At 41.3% G+C, this 19,379-nt stretch overlaps 2 protein-coding genes across 2 annotated transcripts; one reads left to right on the top strand and one right to left on the bottom strand.

The window, feature by feature from the left end:
- Positions 1-1,374: 1,374 nt before the first annotated feature.
- Positions 1,375-15,280, bottom strand: LOC141909821 (uncharacterized). Its single transcript, XM_074800459.1, has 4 exons — positions 14,844-15,280; positions 9,084-9,189; positions 7,897-8,050; positions 1,375-4,313 (listed from the first exon to the last, which is right to left on the bottom strand). Exons 1-4 carry the CDS (start codon positions 14,923-14,925, stop codon positions 4,173-4,175), a joined length of 483 nt encoding a protein of 160 aa, XP_074656560.1. The 5' UTR covers positions 14,926-15,280; the 3' UTR covers positions 1,375-4,172.
- A 2,883-nt stretch (positions 15,281-18,163) lies between these two features.
- Positions 18,164-19,213, top strand: LOC141910374 (kappa-type opioid receptor-like). Its single transcript, XM_074801107.1, has one exon. It carries the CDS (start codon positions 18,164-18,166, stop codon positions 19,211-19,213), a length of 1,050 nt encoding a protein of 349 aa, XP_074657208.1.
- Positions 19,214-19,379: the final 166 nt, after the last annotated feature.

Here is a 19,379-nt window from a genome sequence, read left to right as displayed (position 1 = left end):
TTTACTGAATGTCAGAGAAAATGTCATTTATTTTCATTTCTCCGAAAAATATCGATTGCGCAAACGTCAATATTCAATTTACGTTGCCTAGCGACGAATTGGGCAACCGTTCGCGCGAATTTCCATTTCAGAATTTTGAACTTCTACTGAAGCCACTGCAAGTCACCCGAGAATCAGACGATTGATGCCTCATGCAAGCTTGGGGTATTCAGCCTGATTATACTCCAAGATGCAAGGCGGCAAACACAAGAGGGACAGTTTGGTTTTTATATCCATATGTAATAAATACGTTCGTTACTATGGTGATCGCGGGACGGGTTGAGTATCCGACTGCCAGGGGCGGTTTCGGTTATTTGCAATGTCGCTCGCCCTTGTAACACGGCGATCGAATAACAAATTAAGTAACGCGTGGTATTGTAAATATCCCCGGCAGCCAAAGGGTTTAGTTTGTGTGGAATTGGAAACCTGCAGCGGGGCTTCACTTCGCAATCAGCTGCGTAATGAGGTCCATTGAAGCATGCACGTAGGCCTATGATCCTCCCTCTGCAGGGACTCGAACCTGATGGCATCGCTACACTCAGCCACGGCACGAACCCCTGCATCAGTAGACCGGGTGCGCAGCTACATGCGCAGCTTTCCGAACGAAAACTGGCGGCACCAATCAGATTGCTCGTTGTATAATCGTTGAGGCAAATTTCAAGGAAGAACTATAAATGGGAAAACCCGGGCTAAAATAAAACGGGATTACTGATTGGCTAAAAATCACATCATCTGAACTGCGCATGTATCTGCGCACACGGTCGATTATGGCAGGGTTTCGTGCCGTGGCAATCTCGATGCCATCAGGTTCGAATCCCTGCCGGGGGAGGATGGTAGGCCTATATGTATCGTTTATACGTCTTTGATTGGAAGAAACAACTTCGATGTTGTGTTCAGAATTCGGTGGATATTTGTGCCCTACTGCACACTAGCGCACCATGTGGAAACTCGCTTGCCACAAGCGAAATCCTCTATTAACAAGTAGTAGATACTGTTTGTTTGTTGATGTCCTATTGCACACTGACCTTCTTGAACCTCACTTTCTACGAGTGGAAAATAGTTTTCCTACAGTTGTTAATGTCGTACTGCACACTAGCGACACCTGCTGAATCTTTACTTTGAAACAAAACGGATCCTCAATTGGCACAATGTCCTATTGCACACTAGCAAGCCTAGTGGATTTTCACTTGTCACAAGATAGTCCTCTATATTGCACGGGCAGTGTTGCACTACAACGCAAAGAAATTCAACCATTTTGATGGAGTTTTTTGAAAAGAGGTAAAACAACAGAGCTAACAATCTATTCAAGTATTTTTACATAAATATCATATATTTGGAAAATTTAATACATTTCATTATTAACAAGTAAAATAATACATATCCATTTACTTATTGATTAATATTGATATAGCGATAATACACTTCATCTATCAAATTCGACTAATTAATCAGCGCGACTTGTTAAAAATTAACTAAAACCAAATTGATATATCAGTACATTGTATCTTAATTCGTTTAGCTAATCATTATGAAAAAAGGCTGATTAACAAGCTCATTCCAATTACAGTAAATTGATTGTCGATGCTTACAGCTACAATAACAGCATCTTCACCCGTCAAGGGATTCGAACCCACTACGCTAAAGCTGTTCCCCGAACCCCTTGACCTCACGAGTCGTTGGAGTCGTTACTAGCCGACCAGAATCCGGTCGTACCAATCACAGCGCTTGTAACAAACCGACAGTAGACTTCTGTTGGTTTTCCCGTTAAATGGACCAATCAGCGAATGTTTTACCGAACAAGGAAGTATTTCGCAAATCGATATATGACTTCATGCGCAACAGCGCCAGTAATGAAATCACGCTTCGTGAGGCCAGGGGGCTGGTGGAAGCGAGTTCGGGAGTGATACTGGGCCCTTGGCAAGCGAGGATGCAATAACAGGTAAAACGCTACAGATTCGTACGCTACAGGTATCAGTTCTACGCAGCTGAGATACTCCCGCCGCTACAGCTGCATAATTGATTTCCTGACGCTGTAAAAATCGTCACAACAACGGGCTTTTTATATTGACAGTAACTATTTGTGATCTGAGTCCGCATTAAGAGGTGATGACTTTGTGTACTACGTCATCGATAGTGGCGTTTAGAAATAACAATTGTGAATAATGGAGTGTTTTTCTATTTAATGAGTTTTCATGATGAATGTTTCTGATTATTAAGGTAGTGTTTAAATGGGTGTGCACTACATCACTGTAATATCTTTTACCAAGTTATACATTATCGAAAATTCTAAGCAATACATACATCATATGATTAACGTCGCTATTTTCAAGGAAATAATAAACTTTCAAATTAGTTTTTTCTGGCTATTTTCACCGGAGATTTCTGGTAATGAGCACTTTCAATCATATTCTGTAATGATACACCTAGGATTTTTCATCGTCACAAACTGGGATTTTCAAATTTAATCCGTTTCAATATGCCGAGAGAATTATCTTAATCATCCCTCAGCACGTTCTATTTCAATCGATTTTTTATTACATTTTCCGGCATCTTTTCATATAAAAACGAACGTCTTAATATCCGCTAATCTCTCAAATGCCGGATGTTTCTCCGTAGATTGATAATCTCTTATTTCAAATAATAAACAGTCAATTTTGACAGTACATTAACGATTAAAACGTGCCATTGGGATTCCAAAAAGCTATACTTACGTTCACATCACTCCGTTCTAACAGTAGACCCATCCTCCCTCGGAAAAGATTCGAATCTGATGGCATCGCTACACTGAGCAACGGTGCGAACCCCAGGTTTACCGCAGAAAAACTTGCAGCACCAATCAGATTGCCCGTTGTATAATCGCTCAAGCAAACTTCACGGATAAACTATAACTAGAAAAAACCCGGGCTAAGATAAAACGAGATTTCTGATTGGCTAATAGTGGCATCATCTATAGGCTGCGCATTTTGGGTAGTGTGTCAGGGTTCCGTACCGGCGAGTTTCGATGCCACCAGGTTCGAATCCCTGCCGGGGGAGGATGCAGGATACACCCCGCTCAATTCGATCTGATCAACTTGGATCGATTACCGATATTGACCGGGATGTTTCCGAATTATCGAAGGTAAATCCCTCGATGATTTTTTTTTCAACATTTCGACTATATCACGAATTCAGTATTCCCGAAGATGACTATCGGGATATAGTGGAAACGTTGAAAATATACTCTCAGCTAAAGGAAACCTTTCCAACTCTTTCTGACATAGGTATTACTTTATTATTATCATCATCATTATCATTAGCGAAATCTAACAGTGAATTCTACGGTTAGAAAATCTATGGAAATGTTTCAGAACGTCAGAAATGCCTTTAGGTATAAACAAATATATACATCATTCACCTTACTTTATATAATTATACCTCAGTATCCGGTTCGATAGTTCCTGGTTAGGTTGGACTTCGCAGTTAAAATTAGATGATTTGCGATGTTTTAACTAAAGTCAACTATTAAAGCGATAGAACCGACGCATCCTGCATCATGCCTGGATCAAATTTACAAAAATATATATCATCTGTTGACTCTTACGCATAAGTCAGGTCGCACTAAGACCGCACTAAGATCCCACGCAATCGTCTGCAATTAGGTCTTTAATAAGAACACTCAGGTCGCATTGCGAAAAGGCCGAGACTCGCGTCGGATCTAAGTGCGACCTGACGAATTCTTGAGTCATTCTAGAGTCCATGGTTCGGTCTAGTCCACTCAGCAGATTCGACTCTTCAAATATTTCGACGCAACAGTCATCGAAGACAGTTTAGAAAAAATAGGCTGGTCCTGTCATTAATGATTATGAGACAATGTTCAGTGACTTAATAGTTATTTTCGAGATGGATGACTCCAAATTGGATGCGCATTCAGTCATGTATTCATAGCTGAGACTCCTGTCCACAACTCGGAGGGCATCCATTGTACAACTTGCAATTTCTTTAAGGAGAAACTATAATTAAGAATTCACCCAAAAACTTTTTAGGTTTCCGACAACTCCTTGAGACATTTAAAATGTTCCTTTATCACATTGAATTACCAAAACCTTGAATTATTCGTACAATGTATAAATACAATGTATATAGTTCGCAATAGATCAGGTAGATGGCGCTATCATGCACTGCAACGTCAACACGTAGCCGTGTCCGGCATCTTCCTGCATCCATTGGTGATATTTGCTCGTATTACGAAATATCAGTCGTTCTTCTGGGCTCTTCTCGCAACTCATATTCGACACCTGAAAATAACACAGAAAAAAACATTATTTTACATCTAACTCGGTCAAAACGGTAATCGAACCCTGGCAAGCGAGGATGTACTGGCCAACTAAACTATAACGGAGAACTATTACGGAATAAGACAATGTATTAATGACGTCACGAGTCGGCCTTCCCTTCTGTTATAGTTCTACGCACTGGCCAAATTGTTCTATTGGTCTACTGGTAAACACGCTTGCTGGTCCGATCCCGGTGCAGTCACTTCTCCTAATCATATAACAACTGAAGTTCAACCTTGGAGTTCTGTAGCCATTTAGTTATACAGCCAAACGAACCAATCGTTGGCGGCAAGCTTTTACCAGCGCGGGTACCATAAAGATTTGAGCGATACTCTACACATTTTTGAGCATTTAATCAATGTTTCCTCAGATACCCGATCGTGAAACTAATCCACGGATAGGTTACTGAATAACAACAAGGCTATGCCGCAACCTAAGAAGCTTTAGGAAGTCGAAACGCCCTCGTGGTATTTTCTTGATCTGTCGCCTTGAAAATGCATTCCATGCGAAAGGGTTAAAGTGTTATCGGAGATCAATTATTCACGTGGCAGTTCTTCACTAAAACGCGTATACAATCACACGCTGCGCGATAACTTCAAGCGCTCGCCAGCTTTATCTCGATCAACGATATCACAGAAAACCGTTATTGAAGCATGTCGATTCAGTACGACTTGAAAATGATGATTATACCGAGGATACTGTAAAACTGAACGATTATATGCTCTATCGGGGCGAAGGTGCGCGGTGGGTTTAAGGATGAACAAGAGGAGGAGGACAGTGAGAATGGGGCCAAAGAGGAAATGGAGGCTGGGGAGTGGAGGCGGGGCGATGGAGAGATAGGTGGAGAGAGAAGGATAATGAGGAATGAAGGGAAGAAATACGTTGCCTGCATTGAGAGACAGAGACATTGCGAGTCCGTTATCGAACTGACTTTTCAAAGATAAAACTCAAGGACACAACGAGAACAGCGATTCCTTCAGGGATCCGAAAACAATCCGAGTTAGCGAGATCCCGGTAAACATGTCGTGACTCACATAACAAACCTCATGATATTGCGGTAAACATCATGACTCAAATAAGAAGTTAGATTCCGGTGAACCTCGTTAGATTCCGGTTTACCTCGTTAGATTCGGGTAAAACTCGTTAGATTCCGGTTTACATCGTTAGATTCGGGTATACCTCATTAGATTCCGTATAACCTCGTTAGATTCCGGTAAAACTCGTTAGATTCCGGTTTACCTCGTTAGATTCCGGTTTACCTCGTTAGATTCGCGTTAACCTCGTTAGATTCCGGTTAACCTCGTTAGATTCCCGTTAACCTCGTTAGATTCCGGTTAACCTCGTTAGATTCCGGTTAACCTCGTTAGATTCCGGTTAACTTCGTTAGATTCGGGTAAACCTCGTTAGATTCCGGTAAAACTCGTTAGATTCCGGTTTACCTCGTTAGATTCCGGGTAACCTCGTTAGATTCGGGTAAACCTCGTTAGATTCCGGTTAACCTCGTTAGATTCCGGTTAACCTAATTAGATTCCAGTTTACCTCGTTAGATTCGGGTAAACCTCGTTAGATTTCGGTGAACCTCGTTAGATTCGGGTAAACCTCGCTAGATTCCGGCAAGCATCGTGACGTCGATATTATAAACACTCCAAAAGATTAACGGACGTCTCCTCACGCAATCTTTTCTCCGTAGAACCGAGCAATTTGTCACAAAATGCCGTAGAATCGCGTGACAGAAAACATCATAATAACACTTTCTCAACGGACTCAAGAATTTGCCGAATTAGTTCACCATTTTAACCGTGCATTTTACAGGTTTGACTAAAAGGTTGTGACTAAAAACTCAATACAGTATAGCTGTGGGCAGGCTGGTGGATTTTTTGGACGAAATTTGCCGCTCGCAACCTGCTGTTCCCATCCGGATCACATACTGGTATAGATTTCCTGATGGTCACGCTCCTCCCCGCCCCCCTTATCGCGCGTTACGGGGATACGGGTTCCCATTTTCTCCTTGTCTCTTGATACTTAGCAATCGCCCACGGTGGGACAGGTTGTCAGTGAATGCGACAGGAATTGCCTGCGACAAGCGGCAAATTGCTATCGTTAATCATTAATCATGATTTCGACGTTTCGCTGAAATACGGCAAATTAATCTCGAGCCTATCAATAACACTACAAAACAGGTGCTTCAATACGACTAATCCTCACAGCAGCGCTTTTTTTAGCTATTCGTTTACATCATTCCATACCTCCGTGGCACCTTTATACTTCTGAACGGGAGCTATAAATCTTATCATACCTCCCCTTGTTGGAGGTAACATACCTCCCGTTCAAAGATGACTTCATCACGTAGAAGGTCACATATCTCCTTACAGTCCCTTAAAGAGTTTGGAGATAGTGGTAGCTGCTTTCTGCTCCATATCAGTTACGCTTCCCAAGTGAGGAGCTTTTACATAGTTTGTTAATCGGGAGGTGGGAGCAACACATAGCATCAGAGCAATATCCTAATTTCACATCTATCCACCGGATTGTATAGGCAACTAGCTGAATTTCTAGTGTAAGACATGTGTCTTGACCTTGGGGACATTGGCCTACATAGAAACCCGCTTGTACAATCAGTTACATCTACAACGAGCACAAGATTCATCTATGTAAAGACACTAAATCCATAAATATCAAATTTCACAGCGCATGCCCTTCACTTTGACAGTTCCATTACCGAAACATGAACCGAGGTAATGAATCATTCATATCAGCTGAGAGTGAAGAGAGAGAGAGGGAGAACGAGAGGGCGAAGCAACCAGAGGGAGAAGATAGAGATGGCGATATAATAATTGACTAGAGAGCAAGAGAGACAGGAGAGAGAGAGTTAGTCGTGCAGATGGAAGAGGGGTGGAGGGAGGGAGTGAGAGTTGACGATTGGGAACGGAGAAGAAGAAATGTGAGAAGAAAGTCGTCGTAAATGAAATGTCTCGGGAGATACATTTCTGCATTCAAAACAGATTTGTATTTGGTTCGCGTATAGTCGCTCGTCACGCACAGGAAAAATAACATACGTATAATGATGATTTCACCTAACGAGAGAGAGGGAGGTCGAAGAGAATTAGAGGGTATAGAAAATGAAAAAGATTTCTCAAAGAGGAACGGAAGACGTGGGAACAATTTGAGAAGAGAGGAGCGGAGAGAGATGAGAGAGTAGTGAGAATATCATGAAAGAGGCGAGAGACAAGTAGGGTATGTACAATTAGTACAACGACATATCGATTATTTTGGATCAGACGATGAAATTTGACGCGTGCTGATTTAAATCTGACGAAACCATGAAACGATGCCACGACTAAGTTGTGCGACGATCGACCACAAACGTTCACGTTCTCAGTGAACAGCCGAAAACCGATTCAAAAAGATCTCAAAATCCCAGATAAAAAGTCCCTCATTTCAAATGTAGAAATATTCGACATAAAACTCGCCGCTTTGAAACAATAGGGGGCAGCACGCGCATACGGTTCAGGCGATTTCTATACCGAAAATTATCATATATACTTACAAATGCGCCCCATAAGGGGTCGGTTATTCCTAAATTTTGTAGGAGATGTCGACAAATGGCGGCTATATCGTTCCGGCCGTTGTCTTCCTCGCAATTTCGATCCGTGGCTCCAAACCCCGGTAAGTAACCGTACGATAAACGCTTTCCTTCGACCCTGAAAAAAATCAAGACGGTGCCGTTATATTGTCAGACAAACACTTGATGAAAATAAATTCGTTTTTGATTGACTTAGATTATTGAGATTTTTTCCACTTCCAAACAATTTTTCAAAAACGAGTTTTGGGGAGAGGGAAGAGGGAGAGAGAGAAAGAGTAGGTAACTAGTAGAAAAGGAAATCAAGTAAGCAAAGCGTGATTACAAACATAAAGAAGTGTTGGTTCGGAACTCGTAGAGTATTTGGGAAGGTTCGGAGAACAAAGCAGACGTTGAAAAGAATAGTCAAATCATCCAGGTGCAAGACACGGAAGATCCGACTGCACATCAGATCCTCACTTGCTACGAGTGGAATTATCAGTAGCCGCAGTACAGCGGAACCTCGTTATAACGAACTATGATACGACGATTCATCGGAAATAACAAATACATGTGTAGAAGTTTGTCCCAAGTAAGACAATTAAATTAATTTCATACTGGATACAACGAACTATCGATTATAACGGACAGATTTTCTGGTCCCATGAAATTCGCTGTAACGAGGTTCCACTGTAGTCGATATCCTACTGCACACTAGTTCACTTGGTATATCCTCACTTGCCACAATTGGAATCCACGATTGCCACACCGGTGGATCCTCAATTGCCACAGTAGCGATTTGCTTTCAGATCACGCACGGATCTGTAGCTACTCATCCCGTTACGAAAAACGGTAGAAAGCTTAATTCGCGCATAGAATACAGATGAGACTTAAAGCTCAATTATCAGCATCTTAGATCGTGATTCACTCTACGTTAATATGTAAAATCTTTGGGGCAGGAAAAAACAGCAATCTTTTGATGAATCGGCAAGTTAAAAAGAAACCAGCTCCAACATAACCAAGATTAACGTCTTTGAGAAAATTCACGTCGATAAAGAGTAAAAAACTGGCTTGTTATGACGTTATGACGTTATGACGTTAACTGCTTGGAACTGGATCCCGAGTCAAATTAAACCCACGCAAATATGGTTCTGGACCATTATATTGGCACTTACTTGAAATCATTGCAGGTCCAGGTTTTAGATGGAAACATTCCCGGCAGATGGTCACCGCACGTCACGTGATGGTTGGCTACTAGGTTCGTCGATGGAAAAGAATTGTCTGCAACGAAAATAAAAAGCAATTTACAAACATTGAAAAATTGACACACGCCAGAAACTATCCCTCCACAGAATACCGGCTATACCACTGAGTTCGAATCATTCTGACAGAAGGTTCTCAAGAAGAATATCTCTTTCGACTCGTCCAGTTATTTGCCGTTTACAAGTAAAATCCTCATTATATGATATCTTTGAATAACCTTGTTTCTCGATGGAAGGATACATTGGTATATGTCCTTTTTACCATTCTGGTTAGCTTAATTGATGCATTTACATCATTAGTATTATTTCAGCCCTTTTCACGAAAGCTTCGTCAATTTCGAAAGTTTCATCAAGGGGTTATCAGTGACGTCATTAATGATTTATATCCACATTTTCTGATGATTAGGCGGTCATCTTTTCTAAACATGAGTCAACATATTCATTATACGTAATTATTGACGTCATTGGGTGATCTATAGAGGCAGTCCCGGTTTTTATTGACGTCATAGGGTGATCTTTAAGGACAGTCCCGGTTTTTATTGACGTCATAGGGTGATATATAAGGGCAGTCCCGGTTTTATTGACGCAACTGCTGCGTAAACGATGCAAACGTAAAATCAACGACAGTTTTATTAGCTTCCCGTAGAGCGTGCATGAGTAAATCAGAAGCAGAAAGCACTCGACCCCTCCCCCTTAATTACCCCCCCCCCTCCCCGTAGCCACGGGCGCGTTTATTTACGTTAACTCGAGAATATAGAACCCAGGAATACACGAAAATACATGTAACCCAGAGGTTTGATCACTTGAGCTCTTGCTCGTAACGTTGGCTGCTATTGACGAAGAAGAGAAAAGGAATTGATGATATTTTCTGTGGTCCCATCAGCTGTCAGCTGATTCCATGAAAGTGTAGAAAATTTATGCCAGGCCAACATATTGACGTAAAACAGAATAAACCAACCAAAACAACCACAGCCGCCATAGAAGAACAACATAGATCATTCTAATTAAGTCCAAGGATCTTAACTTTCATAGGGAAGCATCGCATGACTGACTAAGACGATTGCTCTGTTTGTAAAGAAAGTGTCTAATACGGCGTATATAAGATGAAGTCGTTCACTGATAAGCTAAGTAATAAGAGCTTATCATCTTTCGTCGACGGGATAAATTTCTCAAGCGCACAAACACATAATCGTAAATCAATCATAAAATCGATAATACCATAAGCAGTTATCAATCAACATGTACCTTCGGATGGAGTGGGAGAGACAGACAGACAGACAGGCAGAGGAGAGGAGGGGAAAGATGATAAAAATAAAATCATCAGGTGAAAATGTAAGAATCCTTATATATGGAAAGATATAAATCGGGGAGTTGGACACGAGGGCTATATTCGACAGTTTTAAAACAGGGCATTTTTGTGACCATTTTGAATTCTCGAGTCCTTACCTAACACAATGTGAAGTACAGTTCAGTTTTGTTCAATGCTCAGGTGTGATGGGCTTGTAAGGGACACCAAATCAAAAAAATCAAACGAAATCTACCAATCAAATAAAAAAAACGGGATCAATCCCTATTTTAAGATTTAAAAAAAAACGTGGACTCTTAAAATGGATTTGTTAAGACTCAGAATGACGGCTCAGTCTACGTAGGGAGGTATTTATATGAGTCATTGGCGAACAGTTGGCTGAATTAAAACGAGCGGTGACAGCTTGTGCTGTTGTTGTTGCCAGCAATATCCGTGTCTGATATCCCTGATATGCGAAACATCCGTAGGAAATTCCAATAAATTCACCGTGAGACTCCGTCGAAGTCAACTCATGTTTTTACTGATCGGTAGCTATTCCACCCTTTGTTACTGCGAGAATCAGAGAAGATTTTCCAAATAGATCTTTGAAAAATCCGCCGTCTTAAGCGGTGTGTTGATCGATTGCAGTCGCGCTCGGTTGAGAAGTCTTGTCATCAGATAATCATTTAATACATAAGTGGTCACTATTTTTGAGTCCCAATTTCCGATTCAATTTACTAAGATCGTCAACTTAGACGATTAATCCAGGTTCACTCACTAAAACCTCGAAAATTCGTGAACATATCATTTTGAGTATAGTTAATTCCTTGGTGGCTCGTACTTAGGTTTGGGGCGAATAGTAACTTAAATCATCCAATATCCCAGGTACTATATACATATCTACAAAGCTTTTCAGGGGCTCTTCAAAGTTGAAAGGTAGAGGATATTTGCTGCCACTATACCATTTGCCGTACTGGATACTTTGAGGGATCTCCGTCGCATTTAATCACATTTTTGAGCTATGAAACGTCATCAAAAGGCTTTTAAGTAGACCTATTTTAAAAATATAGAATGTTGTGAACAACATGAACAGATTTCAGGGAAATCCTGTGAACATTCTAGGAGTTATAGCCAATTCAAATTGAAGTGTCTGGATACGAGTTGCCACCCTTTTCTATCTATATTTTATTGGTACGGGATGGATTATCTAAGCTACAATTCACCCCCCCCCTTCCCCAACTTAAAAAGCCCCGGCAGTGATTAAAATGTTTGATCAAAGGTGGCGGAATTACACAAGGAAATACGTGCACATTCTATTTTTATATATGTGAAATATTTTTATCAATATCCACATAAATTCAAAGCGTTATTTTGATATGCTTAAGTATAGCCTCCAACATATACGGTAAACGTGATATCCATAGTCAAAACCGGTATCGACTAAGACAAGCTGCAGTAGCTGTAGATAAAATGCATTGTTATCGGTATAGATTTTTTCACATCGTGTGACGACTGATTGCGCGAAATAAGGTGTCGAATAAACAACACTTTATAAACGCCTCGTATTACTGTTAGAGAGAATTTCGAAGATTCCCCCCGAGTCACAACACAAAACATTCGCTATGTTTTTGCGATATAAATGTAGTTTTTGCATGATCAAGTTTGTATGTGTGTGGCCTTGAATATTGTTTTGTTTTTCTGTGCACGACTTCCCACTGGCATATGAATTTTGCTTTCGTTTTTGCGAAGGTCAAACTTGTTTCGCCTATAGAATTGTTTTCACAGCGGTAAACAAAACATTATTATTTCAACGTCCCAAAATTTTTTTTTTGAGCCCCGATATAGCTGTGCATCGGAATCCTGAAAGTTATGTGAATTGTGTCCACATGAAAGATAAACAAACATGAACAGCCTAAAAAATAAATCTTGTTTTTGTTCTGCGTGCTCTGCATATCAATGCCTATTCTTTATCTAGACAAGGTTTCTAATGCTCTTTTCTGGTCATGTATAAACACTGTGTATGGATAACGGAGCAGTGGAAAATCAGAAAATATCGTTCTTTTAGTCCCTACACTATCTACACTATCAATCGAGGTAATCTTATTCAACGCCTTTTAGGATACTAAGCTGATTGACATGGCCGTCAATCAGCCTCAAAAACGGTTGTCAACACGATGGATCCCGATCTGATCCAGGTTTCCCCGAGCGGCTAGCATAGATCTTCTGCAGCAAGCGGCTTACTGTTCGAAGGTGACCGGAATCGACGTCCGTATGAGAAAAATACACAACTTCAGCGCCAGGTGTAACAGCAACGACTCCCTCCCTCATCAAGGCACCGCCACAGTCGCTTTCGATGTTACAAGCTAACCCACGTCTTCAAATACTAGAAATTGGAACTGACAGCTTAAACGCAATACACGCAGCTTCCTGTATCATGGTATAGACGCTTTTTACTTACGGATGGATCTAATTTTACTCGACTAAGATTAAGGCCTACCAACAAGTGCGTCCCGCAACGGTCTTCCCCGAGGCTGCCTTCTGTCTTTGGCAAATGACTCTTAAAGCAGTCGGTAAGACCTCAGTGCACTTCACTCGTGTCAGATTCCAAGAAGTTTTTAAGGTGAAAAAAAAGGAATATTCGTCGTTCTCGGGAAACTTGTTATTCGCCGCACGACGAAAAAGGAGCCGAACCCTGAATCCCATGACTTCAGAGAAGACCGGATCAAGAATTGCGCATTATCCCTGATTATAGTTCGTTATGTCCAGTATGAAATTCTGAAAATCGTTTTTTAATTTGTGACGAAATTCTCAGTTCGTTACAGCGAGGAATCGTTTTAAGCGAGTTCGTTATAACGATGTTTCATTGTGTATTTATATCTTTGACTCTTGAATACGAAATTACCACGTGAGAATTCTAGTAATTCGCTCTGCGCAATACACGTATTGTGTCTCGTATAGGGTTAATTGATTTCTGGATTGTTTTGTTTACTACGAAACCAGCGACGCACACGGCACTTCGGAACGCAGAACCTTTCAACCAATATTGTTCAGCTGAACCACTTATTCAATGCTATTATAATTGCTCGTAGTTCAATGTTATTTGTTTTGGAAAGTGCACTTCCGCGGTCGAGATGCGAGACCGTATCGCCGATACTACCAAAGCAGCATGGGCGCTTAAACGAGAGTTGTTCTGGCTACGAGAGGGGGTTTTACTGGGACTGGGTCACCGTGACAGTCTCTGGTACGAGATTCAACTTCTTGATGTCTCTGGAAACACACCAATCCTAACTTACTGACTAGTTCAACCGGATGGCATCGCGAGACTCTCCTACGGAACATTTTTCCCTCCAAAGGTTCAAAGTTGGCGTGAGCTTCGGTGGGAGACAGCCAATATATCTAGCAATCCTTGCAGGGATTGTGAAACTGGTGGTATGGCAAACGCTTTCAACAAAGATCCGCAAACTTACCAGCGTATGGACACTTTTGATGAAACAACATTGATATAAACGCGATATGATTTGATTGATATTGCTGGTGACGACATTGATCAATGGAACAAATAACAACTTGGATAAGCCTTGAGACGTCTATTCCAATCTATACCTTTGAGAATTTTTGGACATTGGCGGCCAAAACTTTCTACGTAGCCAATAGTCTAGTGAATTTCTTGTCCCATTGGCCCAGATATTCCATTTCTGTTAACTGTGTGTAATGAAAATAGTTAATGCAGATGTATACATATACACCAATTAAAAGTAGACCAGATAATATCTAGCATAGACTAAAAGCTCGCGCATATACGCAATACACACTGTTATGTACAGCGTACCGTAGGCTACTACAGTATAAACCACATTATGAAACCATTAGTAATGAAAGTATAATACATACGATAATTTAAGTATTACTTTATAGGCATTGTAGACAATCGAATGGCATTAACTGACAACTAGCATCCGTTGGTCATCATTCTAGATGCCCTTCCCTGTACTGTCCTACGGGGATTCCCTTAGTCAGTGACCTGACTGTGGTTTAGTTTCACGATCGGATATTTTCACAAACCACATAAGCCCTTCCGATTATAAAAAGCTTACCACCAACGATTAGGTAACTAACTAGGGATCCCCTAGACTGGAAAGTTCTACATTGTAGTTCGTTGTTGTTTGTCTTGGCGGGTCTCATGCAAGAAACTCGTGTACTTTCTAATACTATACAATCGCCTACGCTTAAATCGAATTTTTAAAAGATGATGAAAATATATTCGACTGGAGATGGAATTTTGGAGTATAAAATTCATAGGTCTATGGGAGGAAAATATTTCAACCGCAACAACTGTTTACGTTGGTGTTCACAATGCACTCTTCTCATATGGCTATGCAATTTCTTACCGGGTCTGTTAGTGTATTCTTTCGCGTAATTCTCAGCAATCAGTATTATTATAAATCCGACAATAAACAACACGATATCCATATTGTAGTTTCAGCACTAGACGGACTCGAAGCCTCTGGCAGACGGTGCCGGAGTGTAAATCTGACAACGCGCGATTACTCGCTACTCACCAGCTCACAATGGCACATACAGCGCAGGACCGAGCGTGTGCCGCCGCCGCCACAGACGCAGCGCTATTACGTATAAACGTATGAATATCCCCGTGAAAAACAAATATTCAAAGGCCCTTTCCATGCGACGCATCTATGGAATGTAGGATGGTATCCGGTTCAGCTATTTATATCATCACAAAAGAAGTCTAAGAAGGCGTCGGGTCGCCGGGAGTCGTTATAGTGTTTGCCTCGATCAGTTTTATATTTAGCATCAAACGGTGTCTACGCACCACGGTTATCAGCCAGGGTTCATCTAAAGTACACGCGCTAGAGTTGTTGACGATAAGACGCAAGGTCACTGTGAGTGTCGTTCGAAGCTGAAACATGACATAAGCACCCGAGAAGCCAGTTCACGAGTAGTGACGCCGGAGCACCATGACGTGCGGTCGAAACCTCCGGGCAGCCTTATCAAGAACAGACACATCCGGCGTCGCACTAAAAAGAAACTAAAATAATTTTCCCAAAATTGTGAAAAAAGCTCTAAATTTTTAACACTGAAAAAACGGGCTTTAAATTTTTCGAAGATCCCATATCTACTGATGTAGGCTAGTTGCTGTACAGGAGAAGATTTAACTTCCCGAGGAGTGCGGATACGTACTTTGTAGAGTCAACTCATTGAAAACAAGGGCGGATCTAGGATTCTTTGAAAGGGGTGACCCTTAAATTGGAAAGGGCACCTAATTTGAAAGGGCAGATTTGGCAATGCGAGGGCTGCAAAATACATCGGTAGGGGCTCTTCTAGCCCTCCCACAGAATATCCAGGACAATCAGAGGGGCTTTTCTTGTTTATTTTAGTCTTTTTAAAATTTTTTCAGCCTTTTTGGAGGGCACATTCGAATTTTGAAGGGGGTGGACCAAACCATCCGGTCCACCCCCCTAAATCTGCCCTTAGAAAATGAATTAATGAACTCATGAATTAATTTTAATTTTTTTCTAAACTGAGAATCCCGCACTGAAACAGCTTATACCACACATTGGCCGGGATGTCTTGGGGAGACGTGTTGATATTTACGATTGTCCTCGATGGGGGACCGACTGCGGGTGCTGGCAATCTTTGGCAATCTTTTCTCCGACATTTTCTCCGGCCAGTTTGCTGAAGACCTGCCAGTGGTGCATGCATGAATCGTGTCGTAGAGCTACTCAAACGACTGTACGTCGTCTTCAGACGTACTATCCTCAAGGTTAAGGCTAAAAAAAATTGATACCTTGTTTCTCCGCTCTGCTGAGCTTAAATGTTGACCCGGCCGGCCGCCTATCTACCCTATACATTACTTTTTTAAAATCGTGATCAATTTTACCATAACAGACCCGGCCGCTATAGAAATGAACTGTTTATAAATTTTATCATATTTTACAAAAATGACCCGGCCGCTGCGGAGAAACAAGGTATCATTTTTGTTTAGCCTAACCAGTTCAGCATCTGTGAAAAGATCCACCATACTTTCAACGCGCAACATATACTGCGGACTATTAAACGAAGAAATCGTTTATAGAATACACGGTAATACTAAAACCTCATTTTTCATGTATATTCTGAGGAAGTTTTTGAAATTAAGACCCAGCTGCCCCAATGTAGGACCAAGCCTCTATTGTACACCCAAAAAGTGTCGTATTGTTTGTTTTTGTTATTGTTATTGTCTCCGCGCAAGACTATCGTTCGGATTGTTCATTAACCTCTCCACAGGACGGCGTTTGAAGTGTCGCCCGCGCATAACGTATGATCCGATGACGTATCCACAATTTAGAGTCTGTTTTTGTGGTGTTAATTTGTGTATACTCAAGCGTTATATTGGTATAATTCAATCAAGGAGTTACGATGAGAAATGCTTGAGTAGTTCATTAAATTAACTGTAATTAATTTCTAGAGAAAAAAACGATCAGCCGATTCCTGGCGAGCGGCCCATCGGAGAAACGACTGTTAGACCTTCACTATTCAAAAGTGGTTATTCACCAAAATATTTTCTTGTCTCGCGGAAAAAAATCTAGCTAAGGCTAAACAAAAATGATACCTTGTTTCTCCGCAGCGGCCGGGTCATTTTTGTACAATATGATAAAATTTATAAACAGTTCATTTCTATAGCGGCCGGGTCTGTTATGGTAAAATTGATCACGATTTTAAAATAAGTAATGTATAGGCTAGAAAGGCGGCCGGCCGGGTCAACATTTAAGCTCAGCAGAGCGGAGAAACAAGGTATCAATTTTTTTTTAGCCTAAGTATCTTATGCACATGTGTGTTAAAAATCTTTACTTCTGTCTTGTACATTCACATTTGCAATATTCCAAGGGGGAACGCTTGTATTTCGAATTTAGAACCTTTATTGGCTCGAGCAAATCTCGCCGATCTCTCGCGGATATTCCAAAACTGCTTGATATTCACAAACTTCAATTGATCACATCTATTTTTTCACAGTTACATAATTTGCTACCCTCAGTTTAAAAAGAATTTTTCATTATTTGGTTATTCGTCATTTGGTTTTAATTCTTGGTAATAAATCTGATACTTTAAGTTTTTTGGTAATGGGTTTCAATCTTTGTTGTTGCCTTTTCTGCATCACGTCTATTCTACAAGGAGTTATAGCGCACAGCAATCGACGATTTCTTGACGACCTAGGATGGCGAATGCCTGTCGAAAACATGTGTAAGGTCGTGTCTGTTAGAACGGGGGAGGGGGAGGGGCGCTTGTATAGAAATACTTGAAATTGAGATACTTGAAAACACTCCAAATCGTCTGCGTCAGAGGTTTCTGTCTTCCGGTACAAACCAACGAAATTTCTTTAACCGGAGCACACCCTTCATCAACACTTCGGGAAAAGGTGTCAGATACAAGGTTGAGGTGATAAATTATTTCCGTTTCTAGATATCTACATTAAATTTAGAGTAAATTAGTACTTTCCATCAACACAAAGCGGAGGAGTGAAATAGTAATTACACGTGGCCAGGTGTTAAATGAGACATCACTGCCGGACTACACCTTTATATATAAGTATCAAAAGTTCTGATGAAATAAATCATTTCAACATTTTGATCGGACGTGTAAAGGTATTTTCTGATATACCAAACAAGTGTTTAAATAGGCAACATATATTAGCAGTATAGATCAAGAAAAAATGGTATCGACGCATAACGATACAGGGAATTTGACTGGTGCGTTAGGTTACGCTATGGTTTATGAATATCTGTTCATACAGCCGGTCACCTACGTCAACGGAGCGCCGTGGAAACTATGGTTTCATTTTGTGACCACTCTAATCATCATCGTTTTAGGACTGATAAGCAATCCGCTGGCGTTGATGATCATGACCAGCCAAAGAATGAGGAAGCACACGTATTCGGTGTACCTGACGGCGCTATCCGTTTGCGACTTGGGCAACATCGTCACCCGACTGATATTCTGGATAAATCTGGTGTCGGTTTTGGTAACCGGGCGAATTACCATTCGAATTACTAACGTTTACACCTGTCGCATAACGATGTACGCCTGTTACTTACTGATGGTCGAGAGCAGTTGGCTGGTGACCATATTAAGCGTCGAGCGTTTGATCGTCGTTTGCTTTCCGATTGTTGGTAGGTTCTTGTACAGCCGAAAAAATGCCATCATCGTCACATTATGTACCGTTATGGCGGGCGTTTTCATCCACATCGACAGCCTCTTTCCGCCGTTCAGACATTTCTACGTGGATGGTCTGGGATGCGTTAGCGACAAGGCTTCGAAGAAGTCGCACACGCTGAAAGCGATAACGCTGGCCATGTTTTGCCCGTTGTTGATTATCATAACCTGCAATGCTATGATCATGGTTTCGCTCACGAGAAGAAGAGTCACCGTGGCCGGGAAGATACACAAACGCCAAGTCCGTCAGGTGACTAAACTCTTGTTAGTGGTTACGATCACCTTCGTCGTATGCCTCATCCCGAATGCGTGCGTATTTATATCGATCGCAATACGACCCGATAGCCCGATAAACGTGATCCGACCAGTCACCAACTTTCTCATGGATGTGAATTTCAGCGTCAACGTGTTCATCTATATCGGAACGAGCAAAGAGGTGAGGGCAGTTCTGAAAGGTTGGCTCGATCGAAGTGTCGGATACTTATTTCATTCTTATAATAGCGATTCATCCGGGTCTAACGTATCGAATCGTCAGCTTGATCGCTATTGAACGAACTTTCATCAACGCTGTTATAGCTAGACCCCCCTCCCTAATCGTGGTGAAACGGATCTAAATCTGGGAGTACTTTCTGCGTAAATTCCGATCGCGAATAGAATCCGACTTTCGGAGAGTTTCGAGGGCGCCATTTTGGATGATAGCTTCCAGTAACAGGATA

Source organism: Tubulanus polymorphus, chromosome 8 (genome assembly GCF_964204645.1).
Source record: "Tubulanus polymorphus chromosome 8, tnTubPoly1.2, whole genome shotgun sequence".
NCBI classification, from domain to species: domain Eukaryota; kingdom Metazoa; phylum Nemertea; class Palaeonemertea; order Tubulaniformes; family Tubulanidae; genus Tubulanus; species Tubulanus polymorphus.
The sequence above is the reverse complement of the archived record's forward strand: the minus strand, read 5'-3'. Positions and strand labels throughout refer to the sequence as shown.